The following is a 23,229-nucleotide window of genomic DNA, read 5'->3' on the forward strand; positions in this document are numbered from 1 at the left end:
TTATTTTTTATTCAAACAAAACATTAAAATCTTTTCTTATTTATTTTCTCTTTATTTACCCCCACAACTTACCATTTTCTTTAAATATTTCTCTCTTCATTTCTTCATCTATGAGTAATTTTATTATTAATAATAATATTTAATTGATTAATTATAAAAATTATTCTAAAAAATAACGAGTTATTAAGACTTCGCCACAGCACTGACAATTTAGGATTCGGCCAACAAAGACTTCACCACAACATTGACAATTTAGGATTCGATCAATGAATGTTTTAACCAATGATGATGATAGTGTAAGATTTAACTGAGAAAGACTTGGATTTGGGGGTTACGTCTGGGAGCTGATAAAGTTTAATAGGGTGAGTATTATGAAAACTAAAATTAAAACAAGTCGGTTAAGGGAGAATTTACCTTGATTCGACATTGTCCGCTAATGGCGACAATGATTTAGGGTTCGACTAATGAAGATTTTAGCCACAACGTCTATGATTTAGGAATCGGCCAACAAAAACTTCCACCAACGATGATGACTATTTAAAGTTCAGTTAGGGAGCATTTGGAGGTTAGAAGAAGGTAAAAATCCAAAAGAACTTGAATTAATCAAAAAGAGAAAAATTAGAAAAAAATGGAGAGCTGTGGAGGGATGAGAGAGAAAGTAAAAATAAGTTTTGTTTAAATGGAAAAATAATTAAAATAATGTCAATTTAAAAAAATAAAAAATATGTGGATATTACATATGACAAAAATTTTAACACCATTTAACATTTCTGTTATTTTAAATATATTTGACACTTTTTGACAAGTTCATACATATAAATAGAATTTTGATACTTAATAAGTAAATTTGACACCTTCCTACAACTTGGTGTGTAAAATTGACATTCTTCCCAATTATAAACCATATACAACTTGTACCATTTCTTATAATTCATACCAAACATCAATAACCTATACAATTTATACTACCCTATATTATTTATACCTAGTTACAATTTATACCTCTATACAACTTATACCTTATATAATTTGTACCACCAACCAAACGCTACCTTATAATATTTACTAATCTAATTTATGTATAAATATTTCTATAATCTTAAATATATATATACAATATTATTCTCTTTCTCTCTCTTCTAAAATGGTGTTAGAGTTTAAGCTCTAAGTTTTATGATAGATTATAGTTTGTGTATTTATTTTTGAATATTGATGTCCACGTTGATTTAACTTTAATGGACAAGTTTTCTAAATTTGCATTTTGTTACTGTTGTTGTCACATCACTTAATTAGAAACCATTTTTCCCAAATTCTCATTTAAAGATTTTTAATCATTTTTACAAAAACTTCAATCAAATCATGGTACTACATCTTCTTCAATCCTATCTACCCAATTCAGATCTTCTGCTACCGATTGATGTGTTCCCCTGTGGCGGACCAATCAGATTGCAGCATTATTAATTTAATAATAAATCAATCTGGGGAGGAGACGGAGGGAGGGAGAATCCGGAATCTGGGTTTCGGCCCGGGTTCACACCAGACGCCGTTAACGGCAGCGCCTGTTAACGCCAGGAAATTATATAATATTCATATGATACCCAGATAAGATATCTTCGCTCAGGGCACCGTGTTAGAGGGAAGGTTGAGATGCGATGGGAGCGAAGATCTACACGCCCGTTGCCCTGACCCTCATGTAAACCCCCCATACCCACCCATGAGAAGACCGCTTGCCTTCCATGAAAATACAATTACCCATCTATGTAAAGACCAAAATGACAGGGATTTTATATTTACGTTTATTAAATATTAATTTAATTTATTAAAAAACACATGCAGCGATATAATATTCGCTTCAAATAATTCATTCAATTTTTTTTTACATTTAATTTTTTTGGCCTTCAGACCCTCTGGAGCGAAGATATATTTGCTTCAATTAATTTTAATAATTATATTTCCGTTTATTAAATATTAATTCAATTAATTTATATTTTTTTTTAATTAATTTTATTTAATTTTGTTATTTAATTTTTTTTTGCCTCGAGACCCTCTGGAGCGAAGATATATTTGCTTCAATTAATTTTAATAAAAACCTCATGTAAACCCCCCAACCCACCCATGAGAAGACCGCCTGCCTGCCATGGAAAGACACTTACCCGTCTATGTGAAGACCAAAATGACATGGATTTTATATTTCCATTTATTAAATATTAATTCAATTAATTGAAGATGACATGCAGCAACCGAACAAATCTTCGCTTCAATTCCTTGGCTATTTTATTTGTTTTTTTTTATTTAATTTTTTTTGGCTAGAGACCCTCATGAGTGAAGATATATTTGCTTAAATTAATTTTAATAAAAACCTCATGTAAAACCCCCATACCCACCCATGAGAAGACCGCTTGCCTACCATGTAAAGACACTTACCCGTCTATGTAAAGACCAAAATGACATGGATTTTATATTTCCGTTTATTAAATATTAATTCAATTAATTGAAGATGACATGCAGCAACCGAACAAATCTTCGCCTCAATTACTGGCTAGTTTTTTTCTTTTCTTTTTTATTATTTCCGTTTATTAATAAATGTTAATTTAATTAATTTAAAATGACATGCAGCGATATAATATTCGCTTCAATTACTTCATTCAATTTTTTTGTTTTTTTTTTATTTTAATTTTTTTGCTGGAAGAGAATATTTGTTCGCCTAGACCATGTTCCATGTAAAATGGATTGAATAGTCGCTTCTCGAGAGAACACTTATTCGCCCCTGGTCCCTGTGTCATGTGACATGGAATGAATAGTCGCTTTTCGAAAGAAGACATGTTCGCCCCGATTACATGAATATATATACCCCCTAATATGATTATTTTATAATCATTTCCGCCCGACTCATCTCTCTCTCTCTTCCTGCCTCCTTTCACGGCGATTCGCAACCGGCTACCCGTCGACCAAACCAGAATCAACATCTTCACGACTCCACAATGGTACGTATTCCTGAATAGTAACTTTTCATATTTAGGATTATGGAACTACTAAACTAGATTATGTTATGTGATGTTGTTGTCTCGTTAATCTTTAGGAAACCCTACTCTCCAAATGTCACCTTCAATGTAAATCCATCGTATTTAGGAAAACTTACCTAGTGTTAGGTTTTGGGATATTATTTCCATGAAACCCTAGTACATACTAACAAAGACCGTTTTTTTTTCATGCACGTGCAGGCAACCGCCACAGCATCCGTCCAAAACTTTGGCAAAGACTGGATTTTATGCCCAAATCAATTAACAAGTGAAGAGATAGTACTATTCTTGACATATCTCCCTTTTTTTTCCATATTGTTTAAGTTTTCATCATGTTTATCTGAAATATTTATGATTGTTCTTAAACAGCACTTGATGCAACAATATACTAACACATGTGGTGCCACGGTGACAATGAGGTGGCGAGACGATGTGACCCACGTCATAGCATCCACCGATTCTAATGGTGGATGCGGTCGCACTATCAAAGTATTGAAGGCAATATTGAACGGGAGTTGGGTCATTACCATTGATTGTGAGACTCTGTTATTCTTAACCCTTTACTCTTAACTGAATATTCATTTTCACATATATGAAACTAAAAACACCTATTGCTTTTGTACAGGGATAAAATCATCAATCAGATTGAACTGTTACGTGGACGAGGAACCATACGAGGTGCAGCGAGATAATCATGGGACTGTGGGCGGTCCAAGAGCTGGCAGAATGCGTTATTTGAACAATGTAAGTTTTGTCTTATTCCTACTACTCCTCCATATGATATTCATTCCATGCCTTGACTTACCAAGAAATTCACAAAACAATCGAGTTGTTTCCTCAAAGTGACATACTTGTCCATAATTTTCATTCTATGAGGACGACCGGAGTTGTCTAGTACAATGATTTTGGAGTCCTTAATATTCACACAAACAAGGAAGAAATGTCTGGAAAAGACAACGGGTAGGAATATCTGCAAAAAGAACACAAACATTTATTAATTTATTGCATACTCGTTACTTGGAATTGAGGGATATGTACATACCACGTCAGCGAAGATGAGGTCTTCTTTTGTGACTTCGTAGTTTCTCATGTCTTCTTCAATGGATTGGGAAAATAAGGTGGCATCATGCTCCATATTAACCTGCAAAATAAGGGCAGAGCATCAAAGTCATGAACATTGAAGGATACATAGCACAAAAAAAGAGATGCACTTACATGTGAAATTGATGAGAAACAAATTATTCTTGGTTCATGCTCCATATTTTGGTTGCACAGGGGGTGACGGAGCTTCATTGTGCAGAACGGCATCATCGAGATCATTCTGTTCAACGTGATCTGATGGATTTTCTTGATTTGACATCACTGCATCCTCAAAATCATTCAGTTCAACCAGTGATGGTGGATTGTCTGCATTGTCCTCCACGGCAGTCTCACATGTGTAATCAACCCGGGGACTATTGATTTTCAAGCCCGCACACTGTAAAGTGTCCCCAAGTGCCTCCCTTGGAGGATCTTCCACACCTACACGAACCTCACCATCGTTCACAAACTTCAAGTGTTTCATGAACCCTTCAAACTCTCTGAGGTTCAGGAAACCGGCCTCAAAAAAGGGCTTCGGATCGATGTGGCGTTTCTCCAACTCCCCTGATAGGTAATTCAGTTGTTGGGCTGTATCTTTAAAAGTTTGCAGGATTTTGGATGTCAACATCTGTACATTATGAAAAACAGATTTCATTAATCTTGAAAACAGGATAATATAGACAAATGGGAGTCAATTTTTTGTTTCCACATACCTCATTATCGTCTTCTGTTAATTCAACCGAGTCAATTGGATTCTCAGGTTGTTTAGCTGCTAAGCGCGCCCTTGCACGGCCCTTCCCAAAACCACCGGCACGAACTTCTAAGTTGGTAAACTCTAACACGGTGACGTCATCCCAACAAGAGATTATTGGAAATTTTCTTTCGTAGGGGATACGTTCACCTTCCACAAAAACACCATCTAGGTAGCAAATCTGGAGTAAAGGAATGGGAAACATGTTAGAAAATATTAGATATCTATAAATCATATATAAGAGAGGCAACAATACTTACCGATAAAAGGGTTATAGGTCCATCGAAATATGGATTTTTATCTTTACTGGCTTTTTCTTTCCAACTTTTTACACTGTCAACCAATCGTTGTAGTGTGAAGTGGCACCGGTTCAGTTCCTTTATGTTATCAACATCCATTAAGGATTTGAGAATTTTGAACCTGAAATGAAAAAATAAATGTGTCAGTATTCACAAATACAATTAGATATATAATAGGTTTGAATACATGTTTACCTGGCTCGTGAATTTTGAACTGGACATAAAAAACTTGAGACAACAAAGACAACGAAGTCGATTTTGAAATCGTTGTCTGCACTTGTGTTACTTAATATCTTGGGGATCATAGATAGTGTTTCGGGAGCTTTTGAGTCTTCCCCGGTCCATCTGGTCTTCCAATCCCTCAAGAAATGAAAATAATCAGGGTCCTTAGTCTTGTCCCCCCCAACGGACTCGACTACGTTCGTTGCCCCTCTAGGGAGGTTCATCACGAGTTGTACGAGATCTTCATCGATAAGGATCTCATCACCGTTGGCCAATACCAGAGAACTCTTATCCGGGTCAAAACATTGGATTACGTGTCTGGAAAAATGCGCCAGGCACTTGGAGACGCCCATTGTAAGAAGAGAACCAAACCCGATTTCCTTCACGGTTTCCCTCTGTTCTACGCTCAATTTAGGAATCAGTTGAGCGAGGCCATGAGGTGATGATCGGGTTAGAAATGTCAGTTTACGTTTCTTGATGGTTTTGGTTTTTTGGGGAGAGGGTGGTAACTCTTCATCGAATGGGGTAGTACACGGAAAAATATTAGTGGTTTCTGGGGGTGGTTCTAGTAACTCTTCATCGACTGTTGGAGTGGATGTAGGAATAACATTGGGTTTTTTTTTAGGGGGAAAAGGTGGTGGTAAAATCTCATCAAAATGGGTAGTACCTGCAGTAACATCAGTAGCTTCGACAGCAACTGTGGAAACTGATTCAGCAGTCGATGACGACTTAGTATTCGTCTTCGGATTTCTCTTCCTCTTCCTTTCATATTTAAAGTTATTAAACCTCGAAGTCATTATTTTTGGTGGGATAACATAAATCAGTATTCAACGAAATAAATTGAATAAACATGTGTAAAATTAGTATAAACACAATAAGATTAACATACCTCTCTGGTTTATTGATGGGATTGACGTTGGATGCAGGAGTGGGGGCAGTTTCGTTTTCGTTTATGCTCCTACAAACTTGCAAGACGACCTCTCGGGAGTCGATGGGATCCACTTCCATGTTGTTGCCTTGGTTCCCTGACATCTTCAGAAGAAATCCTTATAGTATAAACGAAATATCTAGGGTTTCGACGTTGAGTGTTTGGATTATCGCTGGGAGATAGAGAGAGAAGAATATGAACAGTTGCTTATGAAAATGAAAATGATGGAGAATGGGATTGGAGCGGGAAATGGAAATTATATCAACTAGTAATGGAAGCGAATAAGTATTCGTTCCATATCGTAACTTCTTAAAAAAATTCAAAAAATAAATTGAAAATAAAAACTGTTATTCGAAGCGAAGATTTATTCGCGGGATGTAAATGCACTGGTAAGTGATTTTACATGACAGACAAGTTGGCTTCTCATGGGAGGGGAGGGGGTTTTACATGAACGACATGCTAAAAATAATTGAAAAGAAGAAATCTTCGCTTTCAATCGTCTCCTAGAAAAACAAAATTAAAGCGAATATTTGGTCGTTTCATGCATGTCATTTTAAATTAATTGAATTAACATTTATTAATAAACGCAAATATAAAATTAATAAAAATAAAATAGCCAAGTAATTGAGGCGAAGATTTGTTCGGTTGCTGCATGTGATTTTTAATAAATTAAATTAATATTTAATAAACGGAAATATAAAATCCATGTCATTTTGGTCTTTACATGCACGGGTAATTGTATTTTCATCGAAGGCAGACGGTCTTGTCATGGGTGGGTTGGGATGTTTACATGTGGTTTTATTAAAATTAATTGAAGCAAATATATCTTCGCTCCTGAGGGTCTGAAGGCCAAAAAAATTAAATGTAAAAAAAAAATTGAATGAATTATTTGAAGCGAATATTATATCGCTGCATGTGTTTTTTAATAAATTAAATTAATATTTAATAAACGTAAATATAAAATCCCTGTCATTTTGGTCTTTACATAGATGGGTAATTGTATTTTCATGGAAGGCAAGCGGTATTCTCATGGGTGGGTATGGGGGGTTTACATGAGGGTCAGGGCAACGGGCGTGTAGATCTTCGCTCCCATCGCATCTCAACCTTCCCTCTGACACGGTGCCCTGAGCGAAGATATCTTATCTGGGTATCATATGAATATTAAATAATTTCCTGGCGTTAACAGGCGCTGCCGTTAACGGCGTCTGGTGTGAACCCGGGCCGAAACCCGGATTCCGGATTCTCCCTCCCTCCGTCTCCTACCCAGATTGATTTATTATTAAAATAATAATGTTGCAATCTGATTGGTCCGTCACAGGGGAACACAGCAATCGGTAGCAGAAGATCTGAACTGCTACCACTATACCACACTAGGTACTTTCACTTCATAGTTTTTTTTATCCAGGATGTTCTAAACATATGACTTATGAATCATCTTTTATCACTTCCACTAAAAGCCTATTATTCCGCATGTTGTTCATACGACTGATAATACTATTTTGAATGTTCAAACTAAAGTTGTCAAAATTGTAAGTTAACTCGTATCTAGTTCGAGTTTGCGAGTTGACCTAACAAAACGAGTCACGAATCAAATAAACTCGTTTTTAAACAAAATAGTAGTTAAATCGTGATTTAACTCGCTAAAATCGATAAACACGATAAATTAGTATAATATAACGACTTTACCATAAAGATTTCATTCCCGATCTTTTACTGTAGATTTGTGAATGAGAGTAAAGAAGTCTTGTGAAGGTCAGAAGATATGACAATGTGAACGGAAGACAAGATCTATGAAAAAGGAAACTTATGAAGAATGAAACTATTGAGAGTAAGATTTGTCATTCTTGATGGAAGAAAAATGTCTCTCATAAAATTTGATAGAATGACCCTAATAATGGCAAGTTTTTGTGAAATGACTCAGGCCTCATAATGTTTGCATAAATAACCTTTTAGACATGTACAATGTCCAAAATACCCTTTCGCATCATGTGAAGTATGTATTCTTGTGATGCGAAGAGATAACCTATGAAATGTCCATAATGACCTTAATATTTAATATATTTTCCCCCATTTTTTCCGCCTCTCTTCTTCCCCGTTCTCTCTCTTCTCGGTCTTTTCCCCTTTTCTCTCTAAACCCTAAACCGTAAGATTATCCGCAGTAGGATATCAAATTTTTTCATTTAATACCCACGTCAGCTTAACACCTATTTTAACACCCACTTTTTAGCATATCCTACAGCAGATTATTATTCAAGGTATCAAAATTACTTTTTCACTTTCTCTCACTTCCACGTCATTTAGACATAATTTCATTTTTTTAACCACAAACAATATTATTCATCACTTGGTAAATCAAACATACAAATATTATCTAAAACGAAGAAGAAAACAAACACTCTAAACATTGGTAATTTGTTAAGTAGTGTTTTTAAAACTCTAATCGAGAGTTGTTCCAAATTTATTTGGGAAGTAATTTGGAAAGAAGTTGTAGTTTTGTGAAGGATCCATGAAAGAGTTTGAATATTTCAAAAGAAAGGTGATACAAACAAGTATAATAATATAGTGGAAAATTTTAGAAATTTTTTGGTGTTCAAATGACACAAACCAAGTCTCTATTTATAGATCTCGAAAAATAAAAAAAATAATGATATATATATATATATATTTTATCAATTATTATGCAAAAGTGTATTTAAAAAAGAAAACAAAAAAGTAACCACTAGCGTTGTCACTTGGCACGCTGTGATTGAGCCACATCAAATTTGGTCCCTTATCAAAATTTGATACCCATATTTTAACACTTAATTTTGATACTCTGCTGCACCATTTGATATTATTTTAACACCCATTTGATACCTTATTTGACACCTAGTTGTGGGTGGTCTAAGCGACTCCCTCTCCCTAAACTCTAAACCGTAAGCGGCGAACACAACGATTTGTATGCGAAGACAACCATGATTGGTGGAGTCTTTGGTGTTCATTTCGTCAAATTTCCTAGATTCGGTGAGCGATGGAGTCTTTGGTGCCATAGGTGCCTCCATTGGAAGATAAAAAGATTTCGAGTCGCTTTCAAACTAAATTGCAGGCAAGGAAGTCATATATGTATATGTATGTTTTTGTTTGCTTTGTTGAGCTTCAACATTGTTTATTATGACATATTTTGGTATGATATTTGATGTTCTTAGCACATTATTTTGGTATAATATCGCATCACACGCGCCAAATTTTATTTATAAGTCCCTCTTCTTGTGACATGTCTGCAAGTCTTATTATTATCATAACAATGCTAAAATAGTATTAAAATATTTAGACACCACAACAAAGACGATAATTCTAAGACAAATTTATTTAAAAATAGTTACTAAGTCTTATTCGCAATAGAAACAACAACATAGTACACTTATTGTAGAAAATCTTAAATTAGTAACGAAACTAGTCATGTTCGATATCTTTAGACGAGAGGGCCTTAGAACTTTCCCTTGTCCGGATTGGGACACTGGACTAACGGTAGCCAGTCATGTCAGAATCAAGAACACAAATAGTAAACGATCAAACATATAGTAAACAATCACAGTTTTAAACCTGCACGACCATGATAACGAAACTTTGAAACTTTTTATTAAAAAAAAAAACCTTCTTACATGTTCACAATAAAAATAAATATAAATATAAATATATTCAAACAAAATACAAAAATAAATTAAAAAATTAAATTATTTTATAATTGAAATAATATGCAATTTGAAAATTGATATTTTTTTTTGAAATAAATACAGTTTTAAGCTGGTGAAGATGAATGCACATTACAAGTTCATTCCATAAAGACGGGTAGAAGTGAGAGAGAATTTGCAAGAAACGGTTGAAGCAAGCAAGCAAGCAGCATTTCAGATATGGATAAAGAGAGTAAAAGGAAAATGAAGAAGGCCAAATCTCATCCAGTTCTGTAAGTTCCTTCAATTCTCATCATCATCATCAACAGAATCATATCATATCTACTGTTTCATCTTCCTATGATCATCGGAACAGGAAATATCTCGACAGATCTGATGATTACGGAGAAAATTCCGATCGAGAAAGAGTTTCCATCGAAGTGTCAGCAGCAGATGAAGAAAATGAAATCGATAACCTATGGGAACGTATGTCCTGCATTGCTCTTCGCAAAAGAGAATCATCACTCAAGCGAGGTAGTAGTTATTCTTCTTCTTCTTCTCTTCTTCTCTTCTTCTCAGTGAAATTGAATTCTGATCTTCGGCATTGTTGATTTAGTAGGAGAAAATCATCAAGGAATCTCTCCAGAAAAAAACGGTTTACAATGGAAGCAAGAACAGAAAATTAGAGCAGCAAGATTAGAGAAACAGCTCAAGACAAGATGTGCATTAGAAGATTTACTCGACGAACAGCTAAACCATTTCCACACGATCTACAAACGCGCAACAACAAATTTGATCCGTCTCAAAGACATATCTCAATTCCTCATTCCAAAAGAAGCCTTACCTCAAGAAATCGCTTCCGTTTGGTGGATCGGTGACTGGCGACCTTCTTCCATCTTAGAACTAATCCGATCTCTACCTCGTTCATCTCCATCGTTCTCATCCGAAGACGATACCGGATTCGAAACTGAACAGGTTCTATCTCAACTTATTCACGAAATGCAAATTGAAGAAACAGTACTTGATGAACAAATGGCTGAGATTCAATCCACATGCGTATTACATCTACCTTTCGGTCGTGTTCATCATTCTAATGGACATGAATTCACATTGGCTTGTATTCAATCCGAGTACAAGAAAATTCATTGTGTTATTATCAAGGCACAACATCTCCGATTCAAGGCGTTGGAACTTGCAGTGAGAAAGGTGTTAAGTCAAACAGATGCAGCAGAATTCTTGATTGCGTTTGATGGAATACAGGATTTGATTCATCAAGTTGCTTCAGATCATAAGATCAAAACAGGTCCAGTTTCAGTTCCATTCAAGTAAGTACAATCTCTTCTATATCATAATAACAATAACATCATCATCACATCATATAGTTAGGTAGGTTAAAATGCATTCATTCATTCATTTCATTGATTCGATCTGGCTTCGCCAGATCAAAACAAAAACTGCTAAAACACAAGGAGCAAAGATCATAAACAATGCTAGATAGATATTAGGTGTGGTTATCTCTGGTAAAAGAATGCTTCCATACTTAATTGCTATAGCTCCTATGATTGAACCTGCTCCTAGCTTTCCCAAATACATCAAATCTTCCTGTTTAATCCATAATAATAAGCTAGGTTAGTTTAGTCGTCACCTAGAAAGAAAGAGATAGATAGATAGATAGAGAGACCTGAGAAGTGCGGGAAGGTTCGTCGGACCTTGAATCGAGTTCTTCTGATCTAGATTTGGACGAACGAACAGTAGTAAATGAAAATTTAGTCTTTGGAATTGTAATGGAAAGACGAACCGCCATCGTCGTCGAGGAGCAACCGCCGCTCCATGGAAATGGAGAACTTATGGATGCGGTTGCAGGCACTACTGCCATATCCACAATCGTTTGAGATGAGTGATAACAAATAATAGAAATGGTTGGAATATTTTATAATAAAAATATTAAAATTATTTTTATGATAAAAGAATTTGAGAAATTATAACATAATTTATCTTCACAAGGATAATATTTATTATTTTAATTTTTTTAAATGGACAAATACTCAAACAAAACAGAGTAAATTTGTTTTTATCATTGTGTTAAATGAATTAATATTTATTGTATTTCATTGTAAAACAAGTATGTAGTTTATTTTTATAAATAATATATATATTTTTTAAATAAGGATGTGACATAATTCATAATTTTTTAATTTGTTTTAGTTTAAATCATGTTTTGCTCCTCTAATTTTTTTTAAAAAAATTCAAAACTCACATACACCTATTTCTTCTATAGTTTGTATTTTCATTAAACTTACCCCCAAATATTTTTCAAAAAAAAAGATTTGATCCTAATTGTGGTCAATCTCATAAAAAAGCTTATTCTAAAGTATTATTTCATTTCTATCTATTCATATAGTATAATAAAATATTCACTAAAATTTATAGTATAAGGAAATGCCTATTCCAATCAAAACATTTTTAGCAAACTCTTACTGAATGGTTTCACTGGTTTCATGCACAAACCATATCTTTGAGAGTTCCATAAGAAAGCAACATGAAAGATGGAACGAGGTGAAATTATTTGAGAAAATAGTAAAACTGCAATAAATTGCGCTTACAAATTGCATAGCGATTACATCCAAAGATTTACCGTTTGGGATTCTCTGTTATCAAAGATCCAGTTAAAAATGTAATATTTTTTTTATTGTCCTCTCACAATAGTGGTAAAAATGTAATATTTTTTTTCATCCTTACCCTCCCTCATAGAAGAAGTGTAAAAATGTAAGTGTCAAAGACCTTTGGCAGCAGGGATCCCATGTCCGAAGATTTACAGGAATTATGATATCAACTCTCTCTTTGTTTAGTGAGTTTCATTTGAATTTTGGTTATTATAAGTATACGAAATATTGTAAGAACTTGATTTTATTGGTACTCTTTTTACACATCTATAAAATAATTATAAAAAAAACATCTCACTTTTAAAAAATAACTATAATATTTCGGTTAAAGCTTCAAATCTTGATTAAAAATTGATCCAGAAAAGTTTTAAAATAAAAATGCTTCATTACTTTTTATCCTACCTAATTTTTAACATCTTAAATGCTCAATTATGCCACTTAAAGTTTTAATTACTCCAATTATAACAATTCTCAAAGTTAATGTTACTCAAACTAATTTACGTAATAACAAATTAACATACATATATTATCTTCTTTTTTTTCTTTCATAAAACATGCTAATTAAAATGTAAAGCAATAGTCATCATTTAACAGTAATTATATACAGCCCGATTAAGCTAGAATTCACATAGATTGATTTATAAACCATATTTTACCAACCTGTTGCATCTTTATGGCGACATTAACGAGCCGAGGGAACGTTTTCTCTAAAAATAATATTCGCAACAGGCTGAGGAAGCCAAGCCGGATTATTCCCACCAGGTTGGTGATCCTGAACATCCATTTGCTTCATCTGATTCCTTTTCGCCTTCTTATTCATCTTCCCTCCAACAAACAAACCAAACTTCAAAGCCACGAAAGCACCAACCGCCATCACAACTGGCCTAACCGCCCAATGAAAATCCTCAACATGTCGATACTTCTCCACTAAACTGTCGCAACTATCAAAACAAACCTTCTCAACTCGATCTGGATCTGCCAAAACACTACCCTTTTCATTCTCAAACGATAATTGTCCGGGAAATCTCAAAACCAAACACCCGTTGGGACATATTTTAGAAATCTTTCCGCATTTACGAGGCCATTGTGCATCGACGGTGTTCTCTTTCAGCCTCACAAACTGCCCCAGGGAAAAATGTTCGGCCATTTCGAGCTCCGAAGAGTTTCCTTTCCAGAGCGTCGCTAAACCTTTGAATGCGACTGTAACCGACCCGTCTCGTTGTATGGAATGGAGGATTCCGACGGTGGAGTGGTTTTCGGTTGCGTTTATCAAACGAACCCAATCGGAAACTGCTAATCCATGTGTGACTCGTTCCAGAGTTGATGACTTTACTTTTTGCGGATTGTGGACTCCTTGAATTCGGACCAAAACGAAACCGTTTCGATCGGTGTCCTTTTCTAAACCAACTACGGTTCCTTCTGGGATATCCATGGTTCTTGGTTTACGAGATCGAACTGTGTCGCCGACTTGGAGATGGTCCTTTGATAGAAACCATGTGCTGTAGCCGTTATTATGTGGGGGTTTGTCTGATCTTTCTTTGGTACTGAGACTGATCCATTCTCCATCGCTATAAACAGCATTCTGGCAACTGCAATTCAAAGCAACAACCACTATTAGCATACAAATGAATGTAAAGACTCTCGAAACTATTAGGGCATCCGCTACCCTAGTGGATTAGACTTCAAAACATAATTTTGGAAAAGTAAAATGATGATGATTGTCAATTCAACTTAAAAAGAATTGTCAAATCAAATTTACATGACAAAATGAAAAATGATGTCAAATTAACTCCAACAGTTTTAACTCATACCTTTCAAAGGCCTGCAGGATATCAGTAATAGTAGGACGGTTACGAAGATCATATTCAAAACAACCATTGACAACATTCTCTATTTCTGGAGGCAATCCACCAGGAATCAATGGTTTCTCTTGTTTAATCACAACTAACTTGTATATCTCTTCAACTGGCTTCCCAAACCAAGGAGGAACTCCGGTCAACATTTCCAATACGCTACAACAAAATCCCCAAACATCCGTCTCGTATGTCAATGGACCTCGTACTTCTGGTTCCCACTGTTCTGGAGCCATATAATTTGGTGTTCCTAGTCTAATCACTTCATCCGAGTTGGAAAGTGAGGCTCCAAGAAGGAGAAATGGGATTCCAAAGTCTCCCAAGATAGCTTGGTCATGCTCATCAATAAAGAAACTGGAAGGTTTTAGGTTTAGCACCAGACACTCTCTCGAGTGCAATGCTTGGATTGCTTTGGCCAAATTGATTCCATACCTGCATAGATAGTGTTCGGGTTAGAATTTTCCAATTCCACCAAACAAATAAGTTATAGGTAAAAGGAGGATGTATTGAAATTAAAGAAACAATTGGTTCCTGTTCCAGAAATAGATGAAATGTTTCTCACATGTGTCAGAATCATCTAAGGTTATAGTTTTTCAAGTTCAATTGATGCTAGCCTTGTTTGATGCTACCCATGTGGTCATTTTCAAATAACCTTGTTTGATGTAAGTTACTGAACTTAAGGTTATTTGGTAAAACATATCAGGGGTTTTTAAAATAGGGTAAATTTGGTTGATGATTTGAATGAGTAGATTGATGATTGGATAGTAGGTTATTTGAAATGAATCTCAAAAACCCACATCAAACAAGGTTCAAGGGATAAATTGGGATGAGAACTTCCATGAATATGATCATAATGTATTCAAAGATATACAAGTAGTACTTATAATTCTCATTCCTCATACTAACTAATCTCCAAATCCCAATCTAATTAAACGTAAGTTACCCAATTCAGCATCAATGTCTATCTCATATAACACTCAGCATATATCATCAATAGAAGAAAAGATTACCTTAGAACATCCGGCAATGGAAGTTTTCCCCTTTTCAATCGAGCCATTCTATCAGCAATAGAACCTTCATACAACTTCATAACTATACAAATCTGAAAAAGAATAACATTTCAATGAACAGAACAAGAACAACCATAATAAACAACACTAAAAACAACTAACTACCTTGTCAGAAACTATCGAGATACCATGTAACCAACAGAGATTCGGTATCTCGCGTAATTCGAAAAACAGTTTCTCAAACTTAGCCAAGAACATATGAACATCCTCCTCCTTCATTGATGATAACATCTTAACAGCCACTTCATGGTGTTGATCAAAATCATCACCAGATTGATGATGAGTAGCTAACCAAACATCACCAAAAGGCCCTCGACCAATCCTATGTCTAAGCTTCAAAGATGAATGATCAATCCATGGAGTAGATGAAGGTGGTGTAGCTACAACTGTTCTTAGTTTATCAGGATCTCCTTCATAAAGCTCGTAATCAAATGAAGGAAGTGGAGGAGTGGTCTCTGATTGAGACATCTTCATTTCTGAGAAGAAATTGACCTATATTTGTACAGATTGTGATTAATTATAGAATCAAAAAGGAGTGCATGCAAACCTAAGAAATCAATCAATCGGAAATCTGGAGAATGATTAAGAAGAAGAAGAAGAAGAAGAAGAAGAAAGGGTTACTATAAAAAGTTACCTGTAAAATACTCCGTCTACAGCTAGATTGCTTCTTCTTTCGATCTAAATCTTTCTTCTTCTTACTTCTTACTTCTTACTTCTCACTTAAGAAGAAGAAGATGAAGACTGTACAATTGCGTCACGCCATTGATGACGGTGTTTCTTCGGTTCTTCCACTTGTCGCTCTCTAATCAGAAATTTTTTATTTTTAAATATTATTTTTCAATTAAAATATATATATTTCAGTAACATTAAAGATATATACTATAAAAAAAATATATCGTTATAATATTTTCGTATTTATCAAATTTGATTTTGAATTAAAAATATAAAGGGTTACTAGTCTAGTTGGTTAAAGAATTGTATTTATTTTGTTAAGTTGCTAGTTTGAAATATACATATAACATTTTTAATTTTATTTTCAACCGTTTTAAGTTTATGGGCGGGTCAACTCAGAATTCGACCCAAATATCAATTTACTCTCACATATATATCCAAATTAACCACAACTCTCGACCCGATAATCCGGACACTTTGAAAATTAAGCATCATTATTTATATATATATATATAATGATGCTTAATTTTCAAAGTGTCCGAATTGCCGAGTCGAGAGCTGCGGTTAATTTGGATATATGTGAGAATAAATTGATATTTGGGTCGGATTATGGGTTGACCCGTCCATAAACAATTTTACCGTTTTTTTCACGTTTTTTTTTATATTATTAATCGTGCAAATGCACGGGATACATGCTCGTATATATATATAGATTGATATATGAAAATCAAGATAGAGGATTTCATCATATATATATATATATTTAGTTGGAGGGGTTAAATATAACTCAATCAAACAGTAATTCATCTCAAAAATTCATTTTTAAACTCAAAAAAATATAAAATATTTTTTTTTGTTATACTAACTTTTTAATCTTATTAATATTATCTATATATTTATAGACTTTATATATTTAACTTCAATCTTTTCTCACTTATTTAATAAAATTAAGATAAAATTAATTATATATCAATAATTCATACCTAACCAAATAAACATTACTAAAATAAATAAATTATTTAAATAAAATTAATATATAAATAAATTATATAAAAAATAAAATTAAACATATATAACTTTATACTTAGTTTATAAATATTAAAATTCATCTATGACAAAAATATTTATAAAATTGTGTGATCATAATAATTGGTTAGTCAAACAGATAATTTTCTCACTAGTTATGGTAATTTTTATTGCAAAATCTTATGGAAAAGAAATTAAGTATTGAAGCTTCAGTAAAAATAGTGTTTTTATCTAAACATGTACAAGCCTACCACTTTTCTATTTAAACACTCGTTGTAATCTTTCTTATTCTTTTGATTTTCTATATTTATGAAGCAAACGAAGAAGAGTAAGTTTGTATAACTTGAAAACAATTCTTATTTTTTCTAACAATTCTTATTTTTTCTAAGGCTAGTTTGATTCAGCTTATTCTCAATTGATTGACGCCAGCTTATCCAACTTATTGAAGTACGTTTGATATGATATCAACTTATTTAATCGTTAAACTTTGGTATGTTTGATACAACTTATATGTCTAACTTATTTATTTTTAATATATTATTTAATAATTAATATTATTTAATAATTAATATTATATATAGATATAATGTTATATTTATTAGAGAAATGATTAGGCGAGGGAGTTTGGTGAGGGAATGACTGGGTATAATCTTATTTCCAGAAAAAATCAAATATTGGCAGAGGGAGTTTGGTGAGGGAATGACTGAGCATAATCTTATTTCCAGAAAAAATCAAATATTGCCAAGTCATTCCCTCACCAAATTCCATCTCTCTATCACTCCTCTATTTATTAATTTAATTTTAAATATTAATAATCGATTTAAATTAAAAAATAATATATATTTGAAAATAAATTATATTAATATATTATTTTTTTATAAATTTTGTTAATATATAATTTTAATTATTAATAAATGTCTTAAATTAAAAAATAATACATTTTAAAATAAATGATATGTATATATTAATTTTTATAAATATATAAATTGAAATATATTTAATATAAATATGATATAAAAAATATGAGGAATGATAGAGAGCGCGACTCTAAGACAGCTACTGGGAGCGCGATGGTCTACGTGGCCGACAGGTGGAATTAATAAATAAATAAAAATATAATAATAATTAAAACACGATTGTATAATATTCTCTCCTTCTATTAATTAATTTCTCTCTCCTCTTATTAAATAATTTTTCTCTCTATCTCAACAAATTAAATTATCTCATTTATCCATATTCTCAAGATTATTATTTTTTGATATTTATTATCTCTCATTTAACCGGTTAAAATAACTCAATAATTTACAACAAACCCTCACATTAAATATTTTAATAATATTTTTAAATAAATTCTAAACCTTAAATCTTAAACCCTAAACCCTAAACTCTAAATCCTAAACCCTAAACTCTAAATCCTAAACCCTAAACTCTAAACCCTAATTCCTAAACCCTAAACCCTAATTAATATTACTGATTAGTTGAATTATGAATTTATCTCTTTTATTTTTATTTTATTTTTATGACTTTTCAATTCATTTATTTATCAAATATTTTTTATGGTCTCTTTTTTCTTTTTTTTATTATTTTATATAATATAAATTATTTAATAAGAAGAGAGAGAAAATAATTAATAATAGAAGAGAGAAAATAATTAATAATAGGAGAGAAAATATTCTACCTATCAATCCACGTAGGCATCGCTGTCTCAAGTCGCACTCTCTATCATGTTTCAAAAAATATATAGATATATATAAAAGTATTTAATAATATATCTTTTTCACAATTTTACACTCCATTCTTTGACCCAATTTTCAATTGTCAATTTATTTTAGTGGGCTCTCACACTCTTAGTATTAAGATTCATTTTGAAATTTATCTCAATTGTAATCAGTATTTTAGAGCCTTAATTAGGCTAGTTTAATTTTTAAAACTATAATTAGAAATAAGAAATGTTAAAGTATATTTATATTCAATATTTTGTTAAATTATTTTATATATTAAGATACATTTATTATAAATAATAAATAAAAATATATTTAAATGTATGATTTTTATTATAATAATTTTATATAAAAATATTATAAATATATGGAATATATGAGAAAGATTGAATAAAATAATTAAAAAGAGATTAAATAAATGAGAGAAAATGAATAAAATAATTAGAAATAAATGAAATAAATGAGAGAGAATGAATAAAATAATATTTAAAAATGATGAGAGAGAGAAAAACGCTGAGATTATAATTTTAAACAAGGGAGGTAGAGAGAAAATTGAGTTTAAACGCAAAAGTGTGTTTGATTGTAATTATTTGCGTGAACTTATTACGCAAAGTTACTGTAGCAGCTTATTACACAAACGCCTATACGCGGCTTAAAAACGCTAAATCAAACGAGCCCTAAGTTAACAAAACCTCAGGATTATGGGGTTTATGTCTATTTTAATAGTAATCGAATATATAATATTTGATCTCTTAAGCACGTACTTTTGTCATTTAAAATATATTGTGAGTTAGATTGAAAATCATTCTCGATAATAACCAATTGAATAAAGTTCAATCATTTTAAAAGTTAATTTTCAAATGGTGGATGCAATCTTTGAGTTGGCCATTCATTTTTCTTCAAAAATAATTTGGATAGTTAATAATTGTTCAGCCTTGGATAGATAATAAAACTAACCTATATTCACAAAATGGCATCAATTTACAACATCAATATCTTACTTTGTGCCTCAAACTACCATTACATAGCCAAAATGTTAAATTCAATCATTCATACATAAATATATTCAAAAGAAACATATACTATAATAAATTCAATCAATCATTCATACATAAATATATTCAAAAGAAACATATACTATATACTATAATTACTTAACTACACTACATTTTGAAAAATATATCAAAAGAACGGGTTCATGGCCTTATCGATATTGTCGAAGAAAAAATCATTGAATGTTTCATCACCAATAGTAAATTCGGTAGGGTTTACACCGTCTACACAATTTCGTTATTGATCATTAGATCATCCATATCAACTTTTGACCCTAAATCGTCAAGATCAAGCACCATGTTTTCTTGAAGAGGAGGCTGATTTTGCAGCTGAGGAAAAGAAGGATTGCCAACACTTGATTCCATATGGCATGGGAGAAATGTGTCCCCTCCTTCTGATATCATTCCATTTACCATCTCGTCCAATGCACTTTCACTCATTCCAAAACTAATGTTGTCCATTTGCATTCCATTCTCAGTTGAGTTCCCTTTATCCGTTAGCCTGAATCCAACGTAAGAGCTCCCTGGTTCATTGACATTCTTACCCGTTGATATAGTGAAGTTTCTAACGCCTTCATCTAATGGTTTGATATCAATATGGAGTCGACGTTGATTTGTGCTTGGGTATAATGTTTGTTCAAATGAAGAAAGATTTGGCTGAAAAAAGAGTGATTCAGTCATGACTTGATAGTTTGTTTGGTCAATCCTATAAGAAGGATTCATCTCTTGTTGTCTCTCTTCGGATCGCCTTTTGTTCATGTTTATGCGATGTTTCTGCCAAAAACAAATTAATAATAATACTTTCATAAGATTTATATGATCTTGCATATCTCTATCGTGTTATGATATATTAATTAGATTTGATCATTGAAAAATTAAATTCTGACCATGGTCTAGCTAACTTAAAAATACTTTTTTAAAGTTATTTATATATTCAAATCTTTTAAATTTGTTTATAACTAGTTTAATTTCTAATTTTTATCAGAATAACATACAAAAAAATAAAAAAAAATAAAAAGGTGTTTCTAAATGATAAATGTTATTTTTTGATTTATGATGATTGAGTCATTAACTTTTAAGATATGGTTTTCATATTAGGAATAATAGATATACCTGCAAATGACTTGCAACATTTTCTCTAGTTAATCCAGGAATATTCATTGCTTCAACTATTTTCTTTGGAACCGCCTCTGAAAAAAAATATATATATATCGTTACAATACAATCAACAAAATAAAAGGCATTCATGAGAAAAATAATATATGTCTTACTTTCGGGTCCTAATTTGTGAATGGCGTCTATAAATTTAAGATGCATTTGTTTGGTCCAAACAAACCTGCGCTTTCTCTCCGAAGACGATGATTCATCTATTGAGACATCTTCCTGACTTTCTTGATCACAATTTTTGTTATATATATCTTCCTTGAGAATATTTTTGTCGAGATTAAGTGTTGACGACGATAAAATATTATTCTTTTTTTCTTTGGCATATGCATGTTGCCAAACGCGCTTGAAGTTATCCATACTTATCGACTTTAGAAAGCAAAGTTTTACGATCGTACCAAATACTAGCGGTGGCACTTCTAGCGATGACACTTGTGATCCTATGTCATAAGGGGTTATGGCTGGTGTTGAAAAAAAATAGAGGAAATGACTTATAGTCAATTTTATCATCAATTATATTAAATGATTAACTAAAATATTAAAACCTCTTATTTTATTATTCATACTAATACTAATGTAAACTGTTAAATACAATATATTTTATGTCATTTAATAAAAATAATCAAATAATTTATATTTTTCATCTAACCGCAATCTTGTTTTTTTAAATAAATGTAGTATTATTGACATTATTAATTAAATAGTATATTCATCGTGCCTGAAATGACACTTACGGAGTAGTGGGAGTTTGAATTCCTTTTCGATTTGCGTTAGAAATTTAGAACCATCCATGCTCGACTTTTTAACATTCGTCAGCACTAGTTGTATATGATCTTTCCTCTCTCGTATGATACTCAATCCGTCATTAATACTTTCAAGGCTCACAACTAACCAAGAAGGAAGATGAAAATGTATAAATTTAGGGTAGAATTACACTACCTCTTAAGAAAAAAACATTCATTAGCTTGCATTTACTAGTACCTTCGTAATGACCACAATATTGAAGCATTCTACTAACGATATTTTGGCAAACATCGTCATCCGACACGACCAATATACAGATTTCCTTAGCCCCCATTGATTGAAATGTTGTTATCTATGTATGGTCAATGTGGATCAATAAATAGTGAATGATAAACAAATAGTGAATGATAAAAAATAGGAATACTTTTATACAACTTTCCTAATCATCATAAATAATTTTCCTAACTAGATAAATAATTTTTAAAACATAAGCAATTTTTATAAGATGGTAATGACAAAATTTTAAGTAATTTGTGTAATGTTTTAAAACTGAAGTACTTGGTTATCAATTTTTATATACAAATAATTATTTATTGTCGGCTACCATCTTTATATTTATTGTGAGCGATTTGAATTTCATATCTCATGCATGATGCAATGCATGCATACATTTGTTCCGGCGAATCATTAAAATAAATGCCACGATTTGATTTTTGCTGGAACAAATATTTATTTTCTAAATGATATAAATAATTCCTTGATACTATTAATTGGGATCTTCAATTTATATAGTTTTTAATTGAAAACGATATTTATCTCTCAATTATAATATTTTCATGACGATTTTAAAAAAAAAAATATTAAGTAGCTCAAATCAACTTGCTTCAAGAATTAAACAATTCAACGAATCAATTAGTATACTACATTGATATTCACTAAAATTTATTAAATCAATTTTAAATTAAAACAAAATTTAAATATCCAAAATATTCTAAAAGAAAATAGTACAAATATGTACTACTATATTGTCCCTTTTGTCGAGCAATTCAGCTATTTTCTTATATTAATTATTGTCTCAATAACTTTTAATTATTTAATTAAAAGTAGGCCTGTTTTTAATTAAAAGTGTGAGATGCTATTATAAATTGTGAAGATAGTAAAGCTGTTGCATCAGATTGTTGGTTTGAAAATTCACTTTCTAAAAAAATACATTGGTGTTACATGACTTTATGTTTGCAATAAATAATTTGTATAATTATAATTTTTCATTATTTTTAGAATATATTACTGTGCTTATAAAAAATACTATTTATT

At 32.0% G+C, this 23,229-nt stretch overlaps 3 protein-coding genes across 3 annotated transcripts; 1 reads left to right on the plus strand and 2 right to left on the minus strand.

Annotated features, from left to right (window-relative positions):
- Window positions 1-10,190: 10,190 nt before the first annotated feature.
- On the plus strand, window positions 10,191-11,500 carry LOC124944888. The gene is made up of 3 exons (XM_047485238.1): window positions 10,191-10,238; window positions 10,280-10,484; window positions 10,570-11,500. Exons 1-3 carry the CDS (start codon window positions 10,191-10,193, stop codon window positions 11,277-11,279), a joined length of 963 nt encoding a protein of 320 aa, XP_047341194.1. The 3' UTR covers window positions 11,280-11,500.
- LOC124944425 lies at window positions 11,338-11,862 on the minus strand. Its single transcript, XM_047484676.1, has 2 exons — window positions 11,632-11,862; window positions 11,338-11,552 (listed from the first exon to the last, which is right to left on the minus strand). The coding sequence occupies exons 1-2, from the start codon at window positions 11,824-11,826 to the stop codon at window positions 11,361-11,363; spliced, it is 387 nt and encodes a 128-aa protein (XP_047340632.1). The 5' UTR covers window positions 11,827-11,862; the 3' UTR covers window positions 11,338-11,360.
- A 1,271-nt stretch (window positions 11,863-13,133) lies between these two features.
- Window positions 13,134-16,318, minus strand: LOC124945887 (serine/threonine-protein kinase DDB_G0283821). Its single transcript, XM_047486408.1, has 5 exons — window positions 16,171-16,318; window positions 15,642-16,028; window positions 15,477-15,568; window positions 14,425-14,898; window positions 13,134-14,202 (listed from the first exon to the last, which is right to left on the minus strand). Exons 2-5 carry the CDS (start codon window positions 16,008-16,010, stop codon window positions 13,296-13,298), a joined length of 1,842 nt encoding a protein of 613 aa, XP_047342364.1. The 5' UTR covers window positions 16,011-16,028; window positions 16,171-16,318; the 3' UTR covers window positions 13,134-13,295.
- Between the last annotated feature and the right edge of the window lie 6,911 nt (window positions 16,319-23,229).

The sequence above is a fragment of the Impatiens glandulifera genome, chromosome 7, assembly GCF_907164915.1.
Source record: "Impatiens glandulifera chromosome 7, dImpGla2.1, whole genome shotgun sequence".
Taxonomy (NCBI): Eukaryota; Viridiplantae; Streptophyta; class Magnoliopsida; order Ericales; family Balsaminaceae; genus Impatiens; species Impatiens glandulifera.

Coding starts and splice junctions, on each gene's coding strand:
- LOC124944888 (XM_047485238.1), top strand. CDS start 10,191: ATGGATAAAGAGAGTAAAAGGAAAATGAAGAAGGCCAAATCTCATCCA. Junction 10,239..10,279: donor AGAAGGCCAAATCTCATCCA/GTTCTGTAAGTT, acceptor CATCATCAACAG/AATCATATCATATCTACTGT. Junction 10,485..10,569: donor AGAATCATCACTCAAGCGAG/GTAGTAGTTATT, acceptor TTGATTTAGTAG/GAGAAAATCATCAAGGAATC.
- LOC124944425 (XM_047484676.1), bottom strand. CDS start 11,826: ATGGCAGTAGTGCCTGCAACCGCATCCATAAGTTCTCCATTTCCATGG. Junction 11,553..11,631: donor AACCTTCCCGCACTTCTCAG/GTCTCTCTATCT, acceptor TGGATTAAACAG/GAAGATTTGATGTATTTGGG.
- LOC124945887 (XM_047486408.1), bottom strand. CDS start 16,010: ATGAAGATGTCTCAATCAGAGACCACTCCTCCACTTCCTTCATTTGAT. Junction 15,569..15,641: donor TCTCGATAGTTTCTGACAAG/GTAGTTAGTTGT, acceptor ATTCTTTTTCAG/ATTTGTATAGTTATGAAGTT. Junction 14,899..15,476: donor CCATTGCCGGATGTTCTAAG/GTAATCTTTTCT, acceptor CTATCTATGCAG/GTATGGAATCAATTTGGCCA.